This window comes from Microcaecilia unicolor, chromosome 8, assembly GCF_901765095.1.
Source record: "Microcaecilia unicolor chromosome 8, aMicUni1.1, whole genome shotgun sequence".
Taxonomy (NCBI): domain Eukaryota; kingdom Metazoa; phylum Chordata; class Amphibia; order Gymnophiona; family Siphonopidae; genus Microcaecilia; species Microcaecilia unicolor.
Window position 1 is genome coordinate 223345993 of NC_044038.1, and position 19786 is coordinate 223365778.

General features: G+C 46.6%; 1 protein-coding gene across 4 annotated transcripts in view; it reads left to right on the forward strand.

The window, feature by feature from the left end:
• PABPC1L (poly(A) binding protein cytoplasmic 1 like) overlaps positions 1–19786 on the forward strand; it is a 65275-nt gene that overhangs the window by 32597 nt on the left and 12892 nt on the right. For 2 of the 4 annotated variants that reach the window (XM_030212941.1, XM_030212943.1), the window contains exons 6-11: positions 6015–6109; positions 7300–7437; positions 9652–9747; positions 13382–13648; positions 15598–15685; positions 18808–18864. In XM_030212941.1, coding sequence (XP_030068801.1) covers positions 6015–6109; positions 7300–7437; positions 9652–9747; positions 13382–13648; positions 15598–15685; positions 18808–18864 — 741 coding nt within the window. Of the gene's footprint in view, positions 1–6014; positions 6110–7299; positions 7438–9651; positions 9748–13381; positions 13649–15597; positions 15686–16397; positions 16473–18807; positions 18865–19786 lie in introns of all 4 variants that reach the window. The other 2 variants (XM_030212944.1, XM_030212942.1) reach the window with 2 other exon arrangements.

Sequence of the window (19786 nt, forward strand, 5' to 3'; positions counted from 1 at the left end):
AGAGCCTCCGGGCCGTTCTCCCAGAGATTCTGGGAGAGCTGTTGCGCCCTACCCCTCCGGTACCGGCGGTGCTTGCGCCACCGGTACCGTCGAGCGTGGCGCCGGCTGGCCCATCGCCCAGGTTGAGGTCCCCGACGTCGGTACCGCGTGCGGTACCGACCGCGGCCACCTCCCAGGAAGGCTCCCCGACTACGTCGGCGGAGGGAGCTTCGCCGATGCGGGCGAGGGAGTCTACCTCTCGACGCCCCCATCGTGGACGGGGTTCCACGGAGTCGAGCAGGGCGAGGTTGCAGACACAGGTCCGTGAACTTGTGTCTGACACCGAGGGTGAGGCCTCGTGGGAGGAAGAGGAAGATCCCAGATATTTCTCTGACGAGGAGTCTGAGGGTCTTCCGTCTGATCCCACTCCCTCTCCTGAGAGACAGCTTTCTCCTCCCGAGAGTCTGTCTTTTGCCTCCTTTGTCCGGGAGATGTCTACGGCCATCCCCTTCCCGGTGGTTGTGGAGGACGAGCCCAGGGCTGAAATGTTTGAGCTCCTGGACTATCCTTCTCCACCTAAGGAAGCGTCCACTGTTCCCTTGCACCATGTCCTGAAGAAGACATTGCTTGCGAACTGGACCAAGCCATTAACTAATCCCCACATTCCCAAGAAGATCGAGTCCCAGTACCGGATCCATGGGGACCCAGAGCTGATGCGCACTCAGTTGCCTCATGACTCTGGAGTTGTGGATTTGGCCCTAAAGAAGGCTAAGAGTTCTAGGGAACATGCTTCGGCGCCCCCGGGCAAGGACGCTAGAACCTTAGACTCCTTTGGGAGGAAGGCCTACCATTCCTCTATGCTCGTGTCCAAGATCCAGTCTTACCAGCTCTACACGAGCATACACATGCGGAATAATGTGCGGCAGTTGGCGGGCTTGGTTGATGCTCTTCCCCCTGAGCAAGCCAAGCCTTTTCAGGAGGTGGTCAGGCAGCTGAAGGCGTGCAGAAAATTCCTGGCCAGAGGAGTTTATGACACTTTTGATGTTGCGTCCAGGGCTGCTGCTCAAGGTGTGGTGATGCGCAGGCTCTCATGGCTGCGTGCCGCCGACCTGGAGAATAGAATCCAGCAGCGGATTGCGGACTCGCCTTGCCGTGCGGATAACATTTTTGGCGAAAAAGTCGAACAGGTGGTAGAGTCTCTCCACCAGCGGGACACCGCATTCGACAAGTTCGCCCGCCGGCAGCCTTCAGCTTCTACCTCTACAGGTAGACGATTTTTCGGGGGAAGGAAGACTGTTCCCTATACTTCTGGCAAGCGTAGGTACAATCCTCCTTCCCGACAGCCTGCGGCCCAGGCTAAGCCCCAGCGCGCTCGCTCTCGTCAGCAGCGTGCGACTCAGCAAGGCCCCGCGGCTCCCCAGCAAAAGCAAGGGGCGAGCTTTTGACTGGCTCCAGCAGAGCATAGCCGACATCCAAGTGTCAGTGCCGGGCGACCTGCCTGTCGGAGGGAGGTTGAAAGCTTTTCACCAAAGGTGGCCTCTCATAACCTCCGATCAGTGGGTTCTCCAAATAGTCCGGCAAGGATACACTCTCAATTTGGCTTCAAAACCTCCAAATTGTCCACCGGGAGCTCGGTCCTACAGCTTCCAGCACAAGCAGGTACTTGCAGAGGAACTCTCCGCCCTTCTCAGCGCCAATGCGGTCGAGCCCGTGCCATCCGGGCAAGAAGGGCTGGGGTTCTATTCCAGGTACTTCCTTGTGGAAAAGAAAACAGGGGGGATGCGTCCCATCCTAGACCTAAGGGCCCTGAACAAATATCTCGTAAAAGAAAAGTTCAGGATGCTTTCCCTGGGCACCCTTCTCCCCATGATTCAGCAAAACGATTGGCTATGCTCTCTGGACTTGAAGGATGCCTACACACACATCCCGATACTGCCAGCTCACAGACAGTATCTGCGATTTCAGCTGGGCACACGCCACTTCCAGTACTGTGTGCTACCCTTTGGGCTCGCCTCTGCGCCCAGGGTGTTCACAAAGTGCCTAGCTGTGGTAGCAGCGGCGCTTCGCAGGCTGGGGGTGCACGTGTTCCCATATCTCGACGATTGGCTGGTGAAGAACACATCCGAGGCAGGAGCCCTGCAGTCCATGCAGATGACTATTCGCCTCCTGGAGCTACTGGGGTTTGTGATAAATTACCCAAAGTCCCATCTTCTCCCAGTGCAGAAACTCGAATTCATCGGAGCCCTGCTGGATTCTCGGACGGCTCGCGCCTATCTCCCAGAGGCGAGGGCCAACAACTTGTTGTCCCTCGTCTCGCGGGTGCGAGCGTCCCAGCAGATCACAGCTCGGCAGATGTTGAGATTGCTGGGCCACATGGCCTCCACAGTTCATGTGACTCCCATGGCCCGCCTTCACATGAGATCTGCTCAATGGACCCTAGCCTCCCAGTGGTATCAGGCCGCCGGGGGTCTAGAGGACGTGATCCACCTGTCCACGAGTTTTCTCGAATCCCTGTATTGGTGGACGATTTGCTCCAATTTGACTCTGGGACGTCCCTTCCAAATTCCTCAGCCTCAAAAAGTGCTGACCACGGATGCGTCTCTCCTGGGATGGGGAGCTCATGTCGATGGGCTTCACACCCAAGGAAGGTGGTCCCTCCAAGAAAGCGATCTACAGATCAATCTTCTGGAGTTGCGAGCGATCTGGAACGCTCTGAAGGCTTTCAGAGATCGGCTGTCCCACCAAATTATCCAAATTCAGACAGACAATCAGGTTGCCATGTACTATGTCAACAAGCAGGGGGGCACCGGATCTCGCCCCCTGTGTCAGGAAGCCGTCAGCATGTGGCTCTGGGCTCGCCGTCAAGGCATGGTGCTCCAAGCCACATATCTGGCAGGCGGTAAACAACAGTCTGGCCGACAGGTTGAGCAGGATTATGCAACCTCACGAGTGGTCGCTCAATTCCCGTGTGGTGCGACAGATCTTCCAGGCGTGGGGCACCCCCCTGGTGGATCTCTTCGCATCTCAAGTGAACCACAAGGTCCCTCAGTTCTGTTCCAGGCTTCAGGCCCACGGCAGACTGGCGTCGGATGCCTTCCTCCTGGATTGGGGGGAAGGTCTGCTGTATGCTTATCCTCCCATTCCTCTGGTGGGGAAGACTTTGTTGAAACTCAAGCAAGACCGAGGCACCATGATTCTGATTGCTCCCTTTTGGCCGCGTCAGATCTGGTTCCCTCTTCTTCTGGAGTTATCCTCCGAAGAACCGTGGAGATTGGAGTGTTTTCCGACCCTCATCACGCAGGACGAAGGGGCTCTTCTGCATCCCAACCTCCAGTCCCTGGCTCTCACGGCCTGGATGTTGAGGGCGTAGACTTTGCCTCTTTGGGTCTGCCAGAGGGTGTCTCCCGCATCTTGCTTGCTTCCAGGAAAGACTCCACTAAGAGAAGTTACTACTTTCATTGGAGGAGGTTTGCCGTCTGGTGTGACAGCAAGGCCCTAGATCCTCGCTCTTGTCCTACACAGACCCTGCTTGAATACCTTCTCCACTTGTCTGAGTCTGGTCTGAAGACCAACTCCGTAAGGGTTCACCTTAGTGCAATCAGTGCATACCATTACCAAGTGGAAGGTAAGCCGATCTCAGGACAGCCTTTAGTTGTTCGCTTCATGAGAGGTTTGCTTTTGTCAAAGCCCCCTGTCAAGCCTCCTACAGTGTCATGGGATCTCAATGTCGTTCTCACCCAGCTGATGAAACCTCCTTTCGAGCCACTGAATTCCTGCCATCCGAAGTACTTGACCTGGAAGGTCATTTTCTTGGTGGCAGTTACCTCGGCTCGTAGAGTCAGTGAGCTTCAGGCCCTGGTAGCCCAGGCCCCTTACACCAAATTTCATCACAACAGAGTAGTCCTCCGCACTCACCCTAAGTTTCTGCCAAAGGTTGTGTCGGAGTTCCATCTGAACCAGTCAATTGTCTTGCCAACATTCTTTCCCCGTCCTCATTCCTGCCCTGCTGAACATCAGCTGCACACATTGGACTGCAAGAGAGCATTGGCCTTCTATCTGGAGCGGACACAGCCCCACAGACAGTCCGCCCAATTGTTTGTTTCTTTTGATCCCAACAAGAGGGGAGTGGCTGTAGGGAAACGCACCATATCCAATTGGCTAGCAGATTGCATTTCCTTCACTTACGCCCAGGCTGGGCTGGCTCTTGAGGGTCATGTCACGGCTCATAATGTTAGAGCCATGGCTGCGTCGGTAGCCCACTTGAAGTCAGCCACCATGGAGGAAATTTGCAAAGCTGCGACGTGGTCATCTGTCCACACATTCACATCTCATTACTGCCTGCAGCAGGATACCCGACGTGACAGTCGGTTCGGGCAGTCAGTTCTTCAGAACCTGTTTGGGCTTTAGGATCCAACTCCACCCCCCGAGGGCCCTGTTTGTTCTGTTCCAGGCTACACTCTCAGTTAGTTGGTAAATTTTTTAGGTCAATCTCATTTATGTCCTCGCCGTTGCGAGGCCCAATTGACCAATGTTGTTGTTTTGAGTGAGCCTGGGGGCTAGGGATACCCCATCAGTGAGAACAAGCAGCCTGCTTGTCCTCGGAGAAAGCGAATGCTACATACCTGTAGAAGGTATTCTCCGAGGACAGCAGGCTGATTGTTCTCACAAACCCGCCCGCCTCCCCTTTGGAGTTGTGTCTTCCCTTGTATTGTCTTGCTACATACTGGACTGGCCGGCTCGAGCCGGTTTCGGGCGGGAAGACGGCCGCGCATGCGCGGTGCGCGCGGGCGCGCGAGGGCTAGCAAAGGACTTTGCTAGTGAAGTTTCCGATTGGAGGGGCTGCCGTGGACGTCACCCATCAGTGAGAACAATCAGCCTGCTGTCCTCGGAGAATACCTTCTACAGGTATGTAGCATTCGCTAAAGATAGTAACTTGTGTAAAGTTAGTGTGTGTGTATGTGATTTGATTTTGTTTTGTTTTAAGGTAACTTTTAAGGTTATTTTAATATCTGAAAAGGCTATGAAGGAATGACTTTCACTAATCCCCCTCCCCCCCCCCCCCCCCCCCCCCCCCCCCCCCGCCCTCGGGTTGACAAGTGTAGCATTTCTTCTTTGAATGTTTTGAAGGCATTAAAAACTGTATGGCAGTGCCATAACCTCAGGTTTAAGCAAACCTAAGGTGACTCCTGAATGAATTGCCACTGGAAATGAAAACATGGAAGGTGCTGGTAGAAAGGGACCACGTTGTTGACGTGTTGTAGATAGTTGTGCCAGCCTATGATGCTGTCACTGGGCATATTTAATCTATGGCTCGTTCTTTCTCAAGGTCTTGTTGCATCCATTTTATGAGTGCTTGATTTCTGCCACCGTCTTGGCTCTTACAGCTGTTCCAGGGCTTCTAGCACTCTCTCATCTTCATAATCTTCCCTTCTTTCAGCTTCATAGGATACCTTGTCCTAGACACTTAGACGCCCTGGACGCACGTCTATGATGTGACATGCATACAACTATCCACGGTGATACCGTGTGTTTCTTGAATGAATATTGTGCGCATACATTTCCTACAGCGCTAGCGGGGATTTCACCAGATTACCGATACTTTCATGCATCCAACTTTTGAAAACCGCGCCGAACATTTGCGTGTTGTTTTTTTTTTTTTAGAGCATCCATTGTTTTTTCTAAATCGGTAAGTTTACTACGTTACTTTTATGTTTTCTGTTCTTTTACGTTTTGTTGATGCATCTGGGCCTCTGTCTTTTTGACTAAGTAGCAAATGGTAATTCTTTGCTTTTATTCTGAATAACGTCATGGGATTATCAAGTTGTTTCATGTAGATGACGCAACAGTAAAGGTCAGCGTTTAATTCTAGGCTTTGAAAGGAGGAAGCGAATTTTGACTCTTGAAAGATTGTCACAGCTGTGGTGTGTGTGGTTTTTGTTTTTCTTGCTAGAAAGAATGTCACCTGCTGTTTACTGACCATAAAATGAGAATCTGTGTAGGAGCCTTTAAGGAAAATAACTTTTGCAATGTTTCAGGGAAAACGATGAGCGTGAAGGTGATGATGGATGAAACTGGTCATTCCAGGGGCTTTGGATTTGTCAACTTCGAAAATCATGGTGAAGCACAGCAGGCAAGAAACTTCCCACTCCTCCTGTGTGCATGCATTTGGCGTCATGGAGCAGGATTGTACGAGCATACAAAGAACAGACTTAATGGCCAACTGCTCCGCTGTAATTAATGGAACAAAATTTGCTCAGGGCTGATATCAACATGCACCATTTTATTTTCTTTCTAGCAGCTCCTGTAATTTTGACTTATTGCGATGGGGCTAAGCTGTAGAGTTTAATTTTGAGTGAGCATCTGGGTGGATATTTGTTTTCTCTGTGCAAGATGTTAGCCTGTTTTTGGGACTCGGCATGCGATTGGTTTGTTTTGTGGCTGTGAGTTGTGAGAATGGAACAAACTATTACATAGTTGTGAACTTTGTGGCTTGATTTTAATACCAGAAAACCCAACAATGATGATGTTGATATGGGCCACATTCTTTCTCCTAACTCTCCCCCCCCCCCCAAAAAAAAAAAAAAAAAAAAGCCAGGGGTGTGGAGGTGTTAGAATTTTAAAGTTTATCTGAGAGGGTTTACAGCCACAGGGTACCGACTGGGCTGGTATGCAGTGCTACTTGCACCCCTGTCCAGCCAAGAAGAAAAGGAAAGAGCAGCTGGGTAGAACCTTCCTGTTCTCCCTTCTTATCGCTGTAGTATGGGCACTGCCCTGTCTACTTATCTACCTTGCTTGTGTTGGTCCTCCTGGGCTGCTGATCTCTAACACCATGTGCTTCTTGGCTAGTGAGGGCGGGTTGGAAAAGGAACATTGGCGGCATTGAGAAGCTGTACAACAAGGCTCCTCAAATCCAGTCCTCAAGTTTCACAACCCAACCTATACATACATATATATTATGTATGTGTGACATCTATTTGTATGCAGTGGAAGTAATGAATGCAAATCTAATACATATTCATTGTGAAAATCCTGAAAACCAGGTTGGGTTGTGTACCTTGAGGATCCCTGCTTTACAAGGAACCTGAAGGGGGTAGAGAACTGAACAAGTAACAAAGGGAAACGGTAATGCATAAAAAAAATAGATCAGGAAATGGGTGGGGGATGCTGGAAAAGTGACGAGAGGGAAGAAGGCTTGGGAAGGAGGGAGGCAAGGAAAGCTCTGGCTGTTAAGACTGAATTTTCATGAAGATGACATTGCATTTAGGACCAGTAGTACTGTAAGAATTATAAACCTAATGTTAGGCGCTCATTTTCCTATAGGCTGTAGCGGAAATGAATGGCAAAGAAATAAATGGCCGAGTAGTTTATGTTGGCCGAGCACAGAAGAAGATAGAACGCCAGAGTGAGCTGAAGCGCAAGTTTGAACAAATGAAACAGGACAGAATAAGCAAATACCAGGTAGTAATCTTTGCCATTGCTACCAAAACACACTCCTTCCCTCTCAAAGGAGGATTTTTTAAGGATGTTTTTTTTTCTTTTATGTCTTCTGGTGAACCAGTCTTATCTGTTTAAGAGAGAAGATGCTTTTCTGCTTAATAAAAATCTGCGAGAAGCAGAAATGGGGAGCATGAATGAGATTGCTAGTGGCTAGGACTATTTTATTTATTTATTTATTACATTTGTACCCCGCGCTTTCCCCACATACAGCTGGTTCAGTGCGGCTTACATAGTAAAAAGCATTACAGAAGAACATTATAAACCGTGATAAGCATATCTGCTTAGATAGTAAAAAGCATTACTAAGGACATGTGAGAGGAGTAATATAAACTGTGACAGACACATTGGCAGCAATGCCCAAGAATATATGAATTGGGATAGGGAAGGTAGACAAGGATAGGATAGGTAAAAAGGGAGGGAGATGTGTAAGATGAGAAGCCCTGGGGAACTTTAAGTCCGTTCTACTAGTCACGATTTGGCCTTGAAAAGGTTTTGTGTGTTCGTTGTTTTAGCATGTACCAAAAAAAAACAACAGTCTACTATAATATGTAAACTGCAGTATATCAAAGGTATTAATAATAATAATTCCAGCCTTTATTTTTGACCTTAATAAGGTATGAGTATGGTACAGATCTTCTATGAGAAATTTCTAGGTTTTTGGTGGCAAGAACCGCACATAAATGCTGGTATTCTAGTTATTTTACACATGTATGCGTTCACGTAAATGCCTATGTACGTACCGAGGTGTGATGGTGTGTACTTCATGGGTGGGCATGTGCTTTTGCCGTCTAGGTGTGGTCATTTACACCAGCTCTGTGACTGGGGTAAATGATTGCACCTAAAGTGTGGGTGAGTTTTTGGCCCCTTCTGCTATTGCTCCATTAAGAAAAGTAGACGCCTATTTTTCTTTATAAAATAGGGTCCAAATTGGGTATGTTTTTGTTGTCTCCTTACAGAATTACCTTTTTACCTTTTTTGTGTTGTGTTCAGCAGCAAAGCTACTTTGGTTGCCACCTCGGAGGAAGGGGGGTGCATGGAGCAGGTGTGTAGCTGTCTGTTCTGCTGGTTACCTGCTCCGGAACAGGAAGTTGATATCCGAGGGGGCAGGGGATCGGCAGAACGAACAGCAGCACACCTGCTCCGCCCTGGTATACTAGGGGTTGTATTATTGGTCATTCCATTCCTTTACCGCCCCCCTAGCTGGCCCAAAATACCCAAATAAAAATTGGATAGATTTCAGTTGATGAGGCAGAGCCTATGTCACGAAACGCCTAGCCACCCACCTGGCCACTTAGGATCTATCCCCAGCACAGCTCAGGTTTGCCTGCACCTGCTGCTCGTGCTCTACACCAGCACCCTCCTCCCACCGACTGGGTCCTAACTGGGTGACTCTCCCGCTAAATTATCCCCAGTGATTCCTAGGTTACTTAACGCCACTCTCCCAGTGGTCTATCAGCTCCTAGAAAGCACCCACAGACCCACACACAAACCATCAGGATTCTTAGTCAATCCACACAAGCAGAGGTAATAAACTAAAAGTGTTTATTGTCATGAAAAATTAGAACAAGGAACAGAAAAGTTGCAATTTAGCAAACAATAACAGATAAGTTTATAACTATCTAAACATTTAGTCATTACTTGAATAGTGCCTGGGAAGATCAGGAACATATAACTGTTCACAGGGCCTCAGCAAAGAGATCTTTGTCTCTCTCCTTCCTGGCTACATATGATCTGAGCTCCTGGGCCAATCAGAGCCCAGAACAACAAGGTTTCAAAAGTGTATTGCATCTTACTTCCTATCTGTGCCAGACTAAAAAAAAAAACCAGTCATTATTCTGTAACAGCTTTAAGTAAACACCACCTGCTGGCCAACAGGAGAAAAGCACTTCAAGAATTAAGGCAGTTTTATAGGCTTAAAACCCCACTGTTTTGTCACAATAAATTTAGTGGCAGTTTACAATCATAATAAAAAAAAACCCTGCAAAAACAATATAAAAATACACTGACAACTGAGTACACAAGGAATGGATGGTAAATAGCACAATTTTCTGGTTAACTAAACAAAACCAGAGACTCATTAGCATTATTTAAACAACAAACTGACCTTGACTTAACTTGTACTATTGAAAAACTGTTTGAATAACCAGATTTTAAGGCCATCTTGTCTATTTGCAGGGTGTAAACCTGTATGTGAAAAATTTGGATGATGGTATAGATGATGATAAACTGAGACGGGAATTTTCTCCTTATGGTACCATTACAAGTGCAAAGGTGAGAGAGATCCAACGGATTTTGTGAGAACAGAATCTGGTGGAGAATGGGTCAGCTTTGAACTACAAACTGTTCATTTGTTTTTCCTGCATTCTCAGCTTGGAACTGTTAAACTGTACTCTGCTTGTTTAATCTCAAATGGTCAAGGGTCAAAGCCATTTCGACTAATGGGAATTCTCTCAGAAAGCTTTGGATAATGGGATCATATGAAGTCAATTTTCAGATAATAGACATCTCTCTATATAAAACGCACCTCCAATGTTCCATGAAGCCTCCACAAGTCCCAACATTCTAAATGCATGGTGGTGAAACCCAAAATTCGCCCATGTGTATGCCCCACCCTTGCGTCTAACGTCATGACGTCGAGGGCGGAGCAATGGCACTCAACCAATCACATCGCTCCGTCCACGACATCATCACATTTGATGCGAAGGCGGGGCATCTACAACACTACAAGCCAGGCAGGGGGAGGAGTTTCCCTACTCCTCTCCCTGCCTACAAATCACCTCACAGAGCCCCCCCCCCCTCGGCGCAACAGCAAAGCCCCTCTGTGCAGGTGCATCACAGAAGACCCTCCCCCCCCCCCCCCGGCACATCAACCAAGCCCCTACCCACCCTCGGGCACATCAAACCCCTCACCGCCCGCAGCCACCAATACTAACGCTGACCGGCCGCTGCTGCTTCTCCTGTTGAGCAGCAGCGGCCTGTACAAAAAGGCAAAAACAAAATAAAATTATAAAACCTGAAACACAGCTCCGTAGACAGCGAGCTGGCATTGGCTGTTGTCTCTGCAGGCTCTCCTACTCTCCCCTGTACGTCACTGCCCCTGCAGGAAAACCCCGGAGGAGTGCAGCGACGTCACAGGGGAGAGGAGGAGCAGCTGCAGAGACAACAGCCAAAGCCAGCTGGCTGTCTACAGAGCTGTGTTTCAGGTACTTCGTCACCAATTAGCCACGCCCCTTAGCAACCGCTTCACCAAGAGCTCATGTGGAACTGCAGGTAATCTGTCTTAACCCGTCTGCCTCAAAACGAAACAACTAAAGCGAACGAATTGCTGTGCTACCACGCTGTCTACAAATAATTGAACTTGGCTTCGGGGGCGGGGCTTGCAACACAGACATACCGGAGAGCAAGGGAAGGAGAGGGTCATGGAAATCGGGGGTGGGGCCAGCAACACAAACATACGAACTGAGCAAGGAAAGGAGAGGGTCATGGAAATCACTTCACCACACACACTCTCTGTATCTCTCAGACACAAACACAGATGCTCCATCAGACACACACAGACACACTCTTCAAATCCCTCTGTCTCACTCTCACACACACACACAATATCGTGTAAACCTTGCTAGCGCCCGTTTCACTGCCTACCGAAACGGGCCTTCTATACTAGTGTTTCTATATAATGGATCGGGGCCTGAGGATTGCAATGATTTTTATTTTTTTTTTTTCCTGAATAAGTAGTCCAGTAAATGGATTTTTGGATAAATAGCTCTGATCTAAAACTGTGCTTGGCAGAAATGTATTGGTTTTTCGATCAAATTAGAGCAAGATCTTGGGAAATCCAAAACATGGGTTTAAACAGGACAGGGTGACACCCTAATTGGTCCCTCTGCAGTGGTTTCCTATGTGGGTATGAGTCCTGTTTAAGATTTTGTAAGATCTTTCGTGGTCTGGCACTGGATTATTTGAGCTCATTTGTATTTCTGTATGTTCCATGTCAGTTGCATTCGGAAATTGTAGCCCAGTCAGTCCTGCTGGCTGAAAAGCAATTCCATTTGCATGAAATTACGAACAAAAATTATTCAGGGAAAGGGTCCCAAATTGTGAAGTTCCTTGCTCAAAGAACTGCATACAATGGCAGCTTATGGACAGTTCTGGCACTCCCTTAAAGCATGGTTATTCCATGTTGACTTCATTAACTACGCTGTTCTTGTTTGCTTATTTATTTACACACTAACATGGTAAATGATGACAGATGAAGACCCATACAGTCCATCCAGCCTGCCCAACAAAGGCAAAGCTGCACCCACCACTCTGTGCGGGTCATAGTCATTCATGCTCACATTGGTTGGCAATTTGCCGTCATTCCAACCACATATAGGTAGTTAAATGCGATGCAGTCTTAGGACAATATTTTATAACCAGACGTATTGCTAATATTATTTAACTTGCTAATTTCAACATTAAGATGTTTTCCCTCCCCCCTTGAGAAGCAGAGCACGCTCACTTGTAGCATGATAAAGTGATATACAATACACAGATTTGATCTTCATCTGTCTTTTGCTATTTGTGAGACACAGACCATAGAAGTCTGGCATTGGCCTTAGTTCCCTAAGTCACACCTGTCTTTTGCCATTTGCAGGACACAGGCTGTAAAAGTCCTTCCGGCACTGGCTGTAGTTCCCTTACTTTGTGTATTCTAGTGTATTACTGCAGGAGGATGTTATGCACACATCAATTAATTTATTTTGCCTAAGAATGTATTGTATCTTTACTATGCACTTTTGGAATCCATCTTGAACTTCACGGTAAAAGGGAACTATAAATGTTTTATAATAAATTAAATGAAGTGGCTCATGCCCCAAGGAATTTGTTAGTCTACATGGCAACAACAACCTCTGTGTGCATTTTAGTGTCCTTAAGATGGTTATGTAAAATAAAAGGGTTATTTTGACCTCCAACACCTGGTGGTTGGGAGGCGGGGATAGTGCTGGGTAGACCTATACGGTCTGTGCCAGAGCCAGTGGTGGGAGGTGGGGCGGGTGGTTGGGAGGCGGGGATAGTGCTAGGCAGACTTATACGGTCTGTGCCAGAGCCGGTGGTGAGAGGTGGGGCTGGTGGTTGGGAGGTGGGGATAGTGCTGAGCAGACTTATATGGTCTGTGCCAGAGCTGGTGATGGGAGACGGGGCTGGTGGTTCGGAGGCGGGGATAGTGCTGGGCAGACTTATACGGTCTGTGCCAGAGCCGGTGGTGGGAGGCGGGGCTGGTGGTTGGGAGGCGGGGATAGTGCTGGGCAGACTTGTACGGTCTGTGCCAGAACCGGTGGTTGGGAGGCGGGGCTGGTGGTTGGGAGGCGGGGATAGTGCTGGGCAGACTTGTACGGTCTGTGCCAGAACCGGTGGTTGGGAGGCGGGGCTGGTGGTTGGGAGGCGGGGATAGTGCTGGGCAGACTTATACGGTCTGTGCCAGAGCCAGTGGTGGGAGGCAGGGATAGTGCTGGGCAGACTTATACGGTCTGTGCCAGAGCCGGTGGTGGGAGGCGGGACTGGTGGTTGGGAGGCGGGGATAGTGCTGGGCAGACTTATACGGTCTGTGCGAGAACCGGTGGTGGGAGGCGGGGCTGGTGGTTGGGAGGCGGGGATAGTGCTGGGCAGACTTATACGGTCTGTGCCCTGAAGAGGACAGGTACAAATCAAAGTAAGGTATACACAAAAAGTAGCACATATGAGTTATCTTGTTGGGCAGACTGGATGGACCGTGCAGGTCTTTTTCTGCCGTCATCTACTATGTTACTATTTGGGATTAGTTGTGTTCAGGGCGAGCTTGCTGGTGTTGCTGCCTTAAGGTTCAGGTACTGGCTGCTTTTTCCCTTGCATGCTCCACACTCGTATCGTTTCAATTTAATTTTAGGTGATGACAGAAAGTGGACACAGCAAAGGGTTTGGCTTTGTGTGTTTTTCCTCCCCAGAAGAGGCTACAAAGGCCGTCACTGAAATGAATGGACGAATTGTGAGTACAAAGCCGCTCTATGTTGCTCTTGCTCAGCGGAAAGAAGAAAGGAAGGCGATTTTGACCAACCAATATATGCAGAGGGTGGCCACTATGAGAGCGTTGCCCGCTCCTCTTCTTGGCTCATTCCAGCAGCCCTCCGGCTACTTTTTGCCTGCTGTTCCACAGGTAGATTTTCATTTTGCTACTATTTGGGCTTTAAAACTCGTAATCAGATGCTGTTACTTCCTTCTGATGGTTGGGGGCTGAATCTCAAGTAGAGGAGTATGGTAGCCGTGTTAGTCCACTCTTAAGGTTATCAATAGAAATCAAACAAAATAAAACATGGAAAAGAAAATAAGATGATACCTTTTTTTATTGGACATAACTTAATACATTTCTTGATTAGCTTTCGAAGGTTGCCCTTCTTCGTCAGATCGGAAATAAGCAAATGTGCTAGCTGACAGTGTATATAAGTGAAAACATTCAAGCATTACTATGACAGTAAAATAGATACCATTGGAGATTCTACATGGAATGTTGCTACTATTGGAGATTCTACATGGAATGTTGCTATTCCACTAGCAACATTCCATGTAGAAGGCTGCGCAGGCTTCTGTTTCTGTGAGTCTGACGTCCTGCACGTACGTGCAGGACGTCAGACTCACAGAAGCAGAAGCCTGCGCGGCCACATTGCTGATCTACAAGGGCAGACTTCTACATGGAATAGCAACATTCCATGTAGAATCTATAGAAATCAAACAAAATAAAACATGGAAAAGAAAATAAGATACCTTTTTTATTGGACATAACTTAATACATTTCTTGATTAGCTTTCGAAGGTTGCCCTTCTTCGTCAGATCGGAAATAAGCAAATGTGCTAGCTGACAGTGTATATAAGTGAAAACATTCAAGCATTACTATGACAGTCTGACAGGGTGGGAGGATGGGGTGGGTAGGAGGTATGCATGGGGACATCAAAGCATATCATTGATATTCTAACAGGATGGGTGTGGATAGGTGAGGGGAGGGTGATCAACAGAGACATACAGCTTTATGGTTTATAATGGGCTAGGAACCCCAGATCCTTGTTAAGTCCTTTCTGTTGGGTGTTAAAATATTCAATCATTCTGACTTCAAAGGTCTTACGTTCTTGTATGGTTTTAAAGTTACCTTTCAGGATTCTCACTGTGAAGTCACTGGTACAGTGTCCTGGTCCTGTAAAATGCTGGGCTAAATCTCGAAAGATGTTTAATTCGTTAATCTGTTACCATGCTGTAATGATGTGGAATTCACTGCCAATCTATATTTGTGTTGTTACCAATTATTTGACTTTCCGCAATTACCTTAAAACTTGGTTGAGTAAGAAATGTCTGTTCCAGTTGTGGAGGATATTAATTATTTACCTTTGTTAATTCTTGGATTTATTGTGTCCAATCTCTTGTTGATGTGTAATCCACATAGACCTTGATAGGATGTTGCGGAATAGAAACAAAGTGTAACATAACATAATTTTTTTTTTTTGGTGTTTGTGACGAGCACTACTTTCATATCCCCCCCCTCCAAAAAAAAAAATCTGCATGCATGCTTTTTATGTTTTTAAACAGTTGCAAAAACACATTGATGGTGGATTTTACTCTTGTGCATCATCTGGGGGTGTGTTCTGACTGCAGATGATACATGCATGGAGAACTTTTGGGGTGCAGAGGCTTCTTAATGCCTTTTCTTCTGTCGCTGTGCTAAGAGAGCACCATGTAACCAGGAAGCAGTAACCAGTTTCTATTTAAAAAAAAAAATGTTGTAGTGTATTTTATTTTCGATGTTTATATTGCTTTTGTAGTAAGCCATTTAATGAGCCTTTAACCAAAGGGTTTAACACAGGTTACAAGTTTTATTATAATCCACATTAAGCCCTTTGGGGTAGAAATGGGATATGTCTACTTAAATTAAATCCTCAGCCACTAGACCAGAAGGGCTGGGAGTCATTTCTGCCTGGATTCATCCATGCTGTGTGCTTCTACCTACCCTCTCTCCAAAGGGCTTAAACATGTATACCCCCCCTCCCCTTTGAATTTCTTCTTGCCAGTTAAAAAAGTTGTATTTTTTTGAAAGTAATGCAGATATTTTCTTTTTTGAAGCCACAAAGTAGAGCTTTCTACACTCCTAATCCTATTGCTCCTGTCCGTCCTGCACCTCGGTGGACTGCGCACCCATCCAGGCCTCAGAGTAAGTAGGCACAGATAGGTTATTAGATTAGCAGTGGTCTATAAAACTGTTGATCATTGCTTAGGTTGTGCCTTTATATTGGCTAGTAGCCCTTGAAATTATTCTGTAATAGAAAAAAATACAAGTCAAAAAGTAATCTTTTTAATGTATGCACTGCCTTCCTGGAATAACCAATGAAAGACATTTACAGAAACAAATATTCTAAGTATTTTATATATTCGAATATAAACCAAGATAACAATTTTTCCCCCTAGAAAAGGGGGAAACTTCACTTGAAAATAAACCAAGGGTTATATTCCAGCATTTCTCACCTTACTTCCCTCTCCCAGGTCAGCTGACACAAAAAAACATTTCAGTTGGTTGGTGTGAGGCCTTGAACATCTGTGCATGCTTAAGGCCTGCCATCTCCCGCCCCCTATGAAACAGGAGGGCAGGAGTTGGTAGGCCTTCAGCATGCACAGATGACTGTGATGTTTTTTTGTGTTGTCAGCTGACGTGGGAGAGGGATGTAAGGGGAGAAATGCTGGACACTACTACTACTATTTATCATTTCTATAGCGCTACAAGGCATACGCAGCGCTGTACACCAGACACAAAAAGACAGTCCCATGGAGGGGGAAAGGGGAGAGATGTGGGACACCTTGGGGGGGGGGGGGGGGGAGAGGGAAGGCTCAAATATAAACTGAGATACAATTTTTTTTTTTTTTTTTAGGAAAAAGTCAGACTGTAAATCAAACTACAGTTAATTAAACCTCCTATGCTTGAATGGAACTCAAATTGGAAAAAGGTGCTAAATGCTTAAATAAAATGAAAATAGAATTAGCAATTAAAAAAAAAACTAAACTTAATAGAACCAGTTTCATAAGTGGTAATAAAACGTGAGACTTGAGTTGAAATATGCTAGATCAGTCACACCCACTTCCCATATAAAACCCACAAAAAAGACTAATTCTAGTTCAATTTCACATTAACTTCCATAGTTTATTGTGTGATTGATATTGGAAGAAAGTTGTGGATGGTAGGTCTTAGAATTTTTTTTTGAATAAATAAATAGTATATAGAAAAGCAGTTTTAGATCTGAGGCCCACTGGTTAGTCTGGGATTTTTTCACCTCTTTCATTGGTGGTCAGTGCTGGCTAAAGATCCTTTGAAGAGCTTTTGGATGTCAGCCAGTCTGCAGTAGTTCGTGTGACACCGGTCTTGACAGTAAGAGGGCAGCGGTGAGGGCATTGTCAGTTGCTCTTGACGGTGGGGCCAAAGGGCAGCTAGAAGAAACAGGATTGAGGTGGTGCAGCAGAGACTGGGGGCAGAGTGGCTGCAGTGATGGAAATGACAGCTATCATTTTCTTCCTCCTTTCAACCCTTTCATGCTTATCTCGGGTTGTGAAGGGGATGACCGTGGCAGGGTGGTGGGTGCTGCTCAGACCCTTTGTCCAGCCCTTTGAATTACACAGTGCTGTGGCGTCCTGAATAGTTCAAAGCATGATACAACCGGTTTGTGCAGCAGAAGAGGAAGATGCAGCCTGAAGTGCACACGATAATAATGTCTTGGCTTGCAGGCTAGGATAGGATCATGAGTTAGAATAAATGAGGGATAGGGGGAACAAGAGTGAGGGCTGTGGGTGGAATGCAGGGAGAGTGAGGCGATTTATATGAGGATATGTGGATAGAGCAAGGGGATCAAAGGGGGGGCAGCAGGGTGGGGAGGGTAAGTGAAGAGATCAGAGGGGCTGTGGGGAATGAGTGAGTGTATCATCCCTCCTAACCCCACACACATAGGTGATTTTTGTCCATTTCATTCTCTGAAATTCGCCTGGATAATTTCACCTCGTTTAATGCCTTCCACCAGTTTACAGTTGGCATAATTAATAAGCCCTTCCTTAGTATTCCTCCAGACCAGTTCAGACGAGCAGGTTATGCACTCCTACCAGCAAATGAAGACTGAAACACTGGCCTCAGTGAGCCTATAAGTACTCTGTGCAGCCAGCCAGTATTTCTCAGTCTCCAGCAGATGATAGGTGCCTTTGCAGCCCAGCTCTTGTGAGGTAGACTATGAGAAAGGATCTTGGAGGGGGGCTGTAGGAGTTTCCTCTATTGATCCTCTGGGCTGAAGTCTTCCTAGGTATTAAGTGAAGGAAAAAAAAGATTTTTCTTAAGCAGCAGTAGCACTGGGGATGGGCCTCCAAGCCCTTAGGAGGTGTCCCACCTGGAGAAGCTGCCCCCCTCCCCCCACAGTGGCAGTCTGTCAGACCAAAGGATTGTGTGGCATTGTGTCTTGGCTTCCCCTTCCTATTCCTGGAGAGGAAACTTGAGCTGGCATAACCTGCTCATTCATTCCTCCATTTGAACTTCCCCAGCTGTAAAGGAATTAAATACAAACAGGCATATGCTACTACCTTTGCATACAAAAGCACACAGATATGGAATGCACTACCCATGGCCCTGAAAACCAGGGACAACTTAACCAGCTTTCGCAAATCTTTGAAGACACATCTCTTCAACAAAGCCTACAAAAGACATCCTAATTAAACTAATCACTCCTAAACCACCCAAGTGCTTCAAAAACACCTCTCAAACGACCTTACCTATCACCTTTCCATTTAAATCCTCATCTACCTTCAGCTTATTACCGACTGTATTTAAGATCATGTAATGACTATATCATAATAACCCTCTGTAAGCCACATTGAGCCTGCAAAAAGGTGGGATAATGTGTGGTACAAATGCAATAAATAAATAAAATAAAAATTCAAAAGACAAGAAAAAAAAAAAGTAGACACACGTGAAACAACGCAAGCAGACCTTCCCAGCACATGGGGAGGGTGAAGTTTGGAAACTAGGGTTTTTTTGGCCTATTGCTGCTGCTGTTCTATAAGCAACGAGACGATGATCTAGACAGCATGAAAATTTGCAACATTGTGACAATCTATTTTTGATTAAACGAAGTCTGTTCAAGCCTGAGCAAGAGGATGTGTTTGCAGTGCACAGCTTTAGCTTGTTATTGGGGTCCTGTCTTAGCTGTTTTCTAGGTGGGGGGGGAGCTGCTTAAGCCTTGTTTCCTGTCTGTGATTTGAACCTCTCTTTGTCAGCCCTGATTGACTCGCCTTTCAATCTGTTTTCAGTGGCAACCCTGAAGGATGTGACGCCGACGACAGTGTTTCCTGGTGGTGATCTGCTGTGTGAGATGAGATTTTGAGCTGCAAGCCCTCTCATGCAGGAAGTGGTTCCTGGTGTTTTTCATAGGGAAAAGGCGGTCATCTGAATGCATCTAGATGATCCCTTCTTTCTTGCCTAAAGTGGTGCCCCCATTCCAAGTGAACCAAGTGATAGTGTTGCTGATTTTAGGCAGAAGCAGGCTCCATCATCTGGATATCCATAGTCCTTGGGGAAATACGTTAGGAGGACAGAGGAGTTTCAGAGGTCGGATAGGTTTTGTTCTCTTTGGAGGCCAGAGAAAGGGAGAAGTGGCCTCCAAGTTTTCCAGTCCAAGATGTCTAAGGGAGGCCATTGCCTCTGCATATCTCATCAGAGGGCATCTGGTTTCTTCTGTGCTTAAAGCACACACCACTAGGGGGCATGCAGCCTCCTGGGCAGAGTGTGATCTGCTACTACCCCTGGGCATCTGTAGGACAGCCACTTGGGCATCATTACATTCCTTTGCAAAACATCGCCTGGATGTCCAGACGAAACAGTTTTGGCTGGTGGATGCTGTCCATGGGCTTAATAGCCCCTGCCTTGTGAAGTTTACTGCTTCGGTACTTCCCACTTGTCTGAATTGGTTTGGAGAAATGCTAAGGAAGGAGAAATGAGCTCTTACCTGCTAATTTTCTTTCCTTTATTCCTCCAGACTAGGTCAGAAACCTCCCAAGTTTTCAGCCATTGTCGGGGAAGTTCAGTTCCAAAAGAAGCAGCAGTGCATTAAAAAAAGAAAAAAAAGTAGGCAAAAGAGCCGGGAATGTTCAGCGAGGCCTCTATTTCATCTACTTTCTTGATGTGTCTTATTAAAAAAAAACTCATATCTTTTTTTGTATAATGTTCTTGGTTAATAATAAAAGGGAAGATTGAGGGGCGTACTCATCTAGCTTTATCAAAATTACTGTC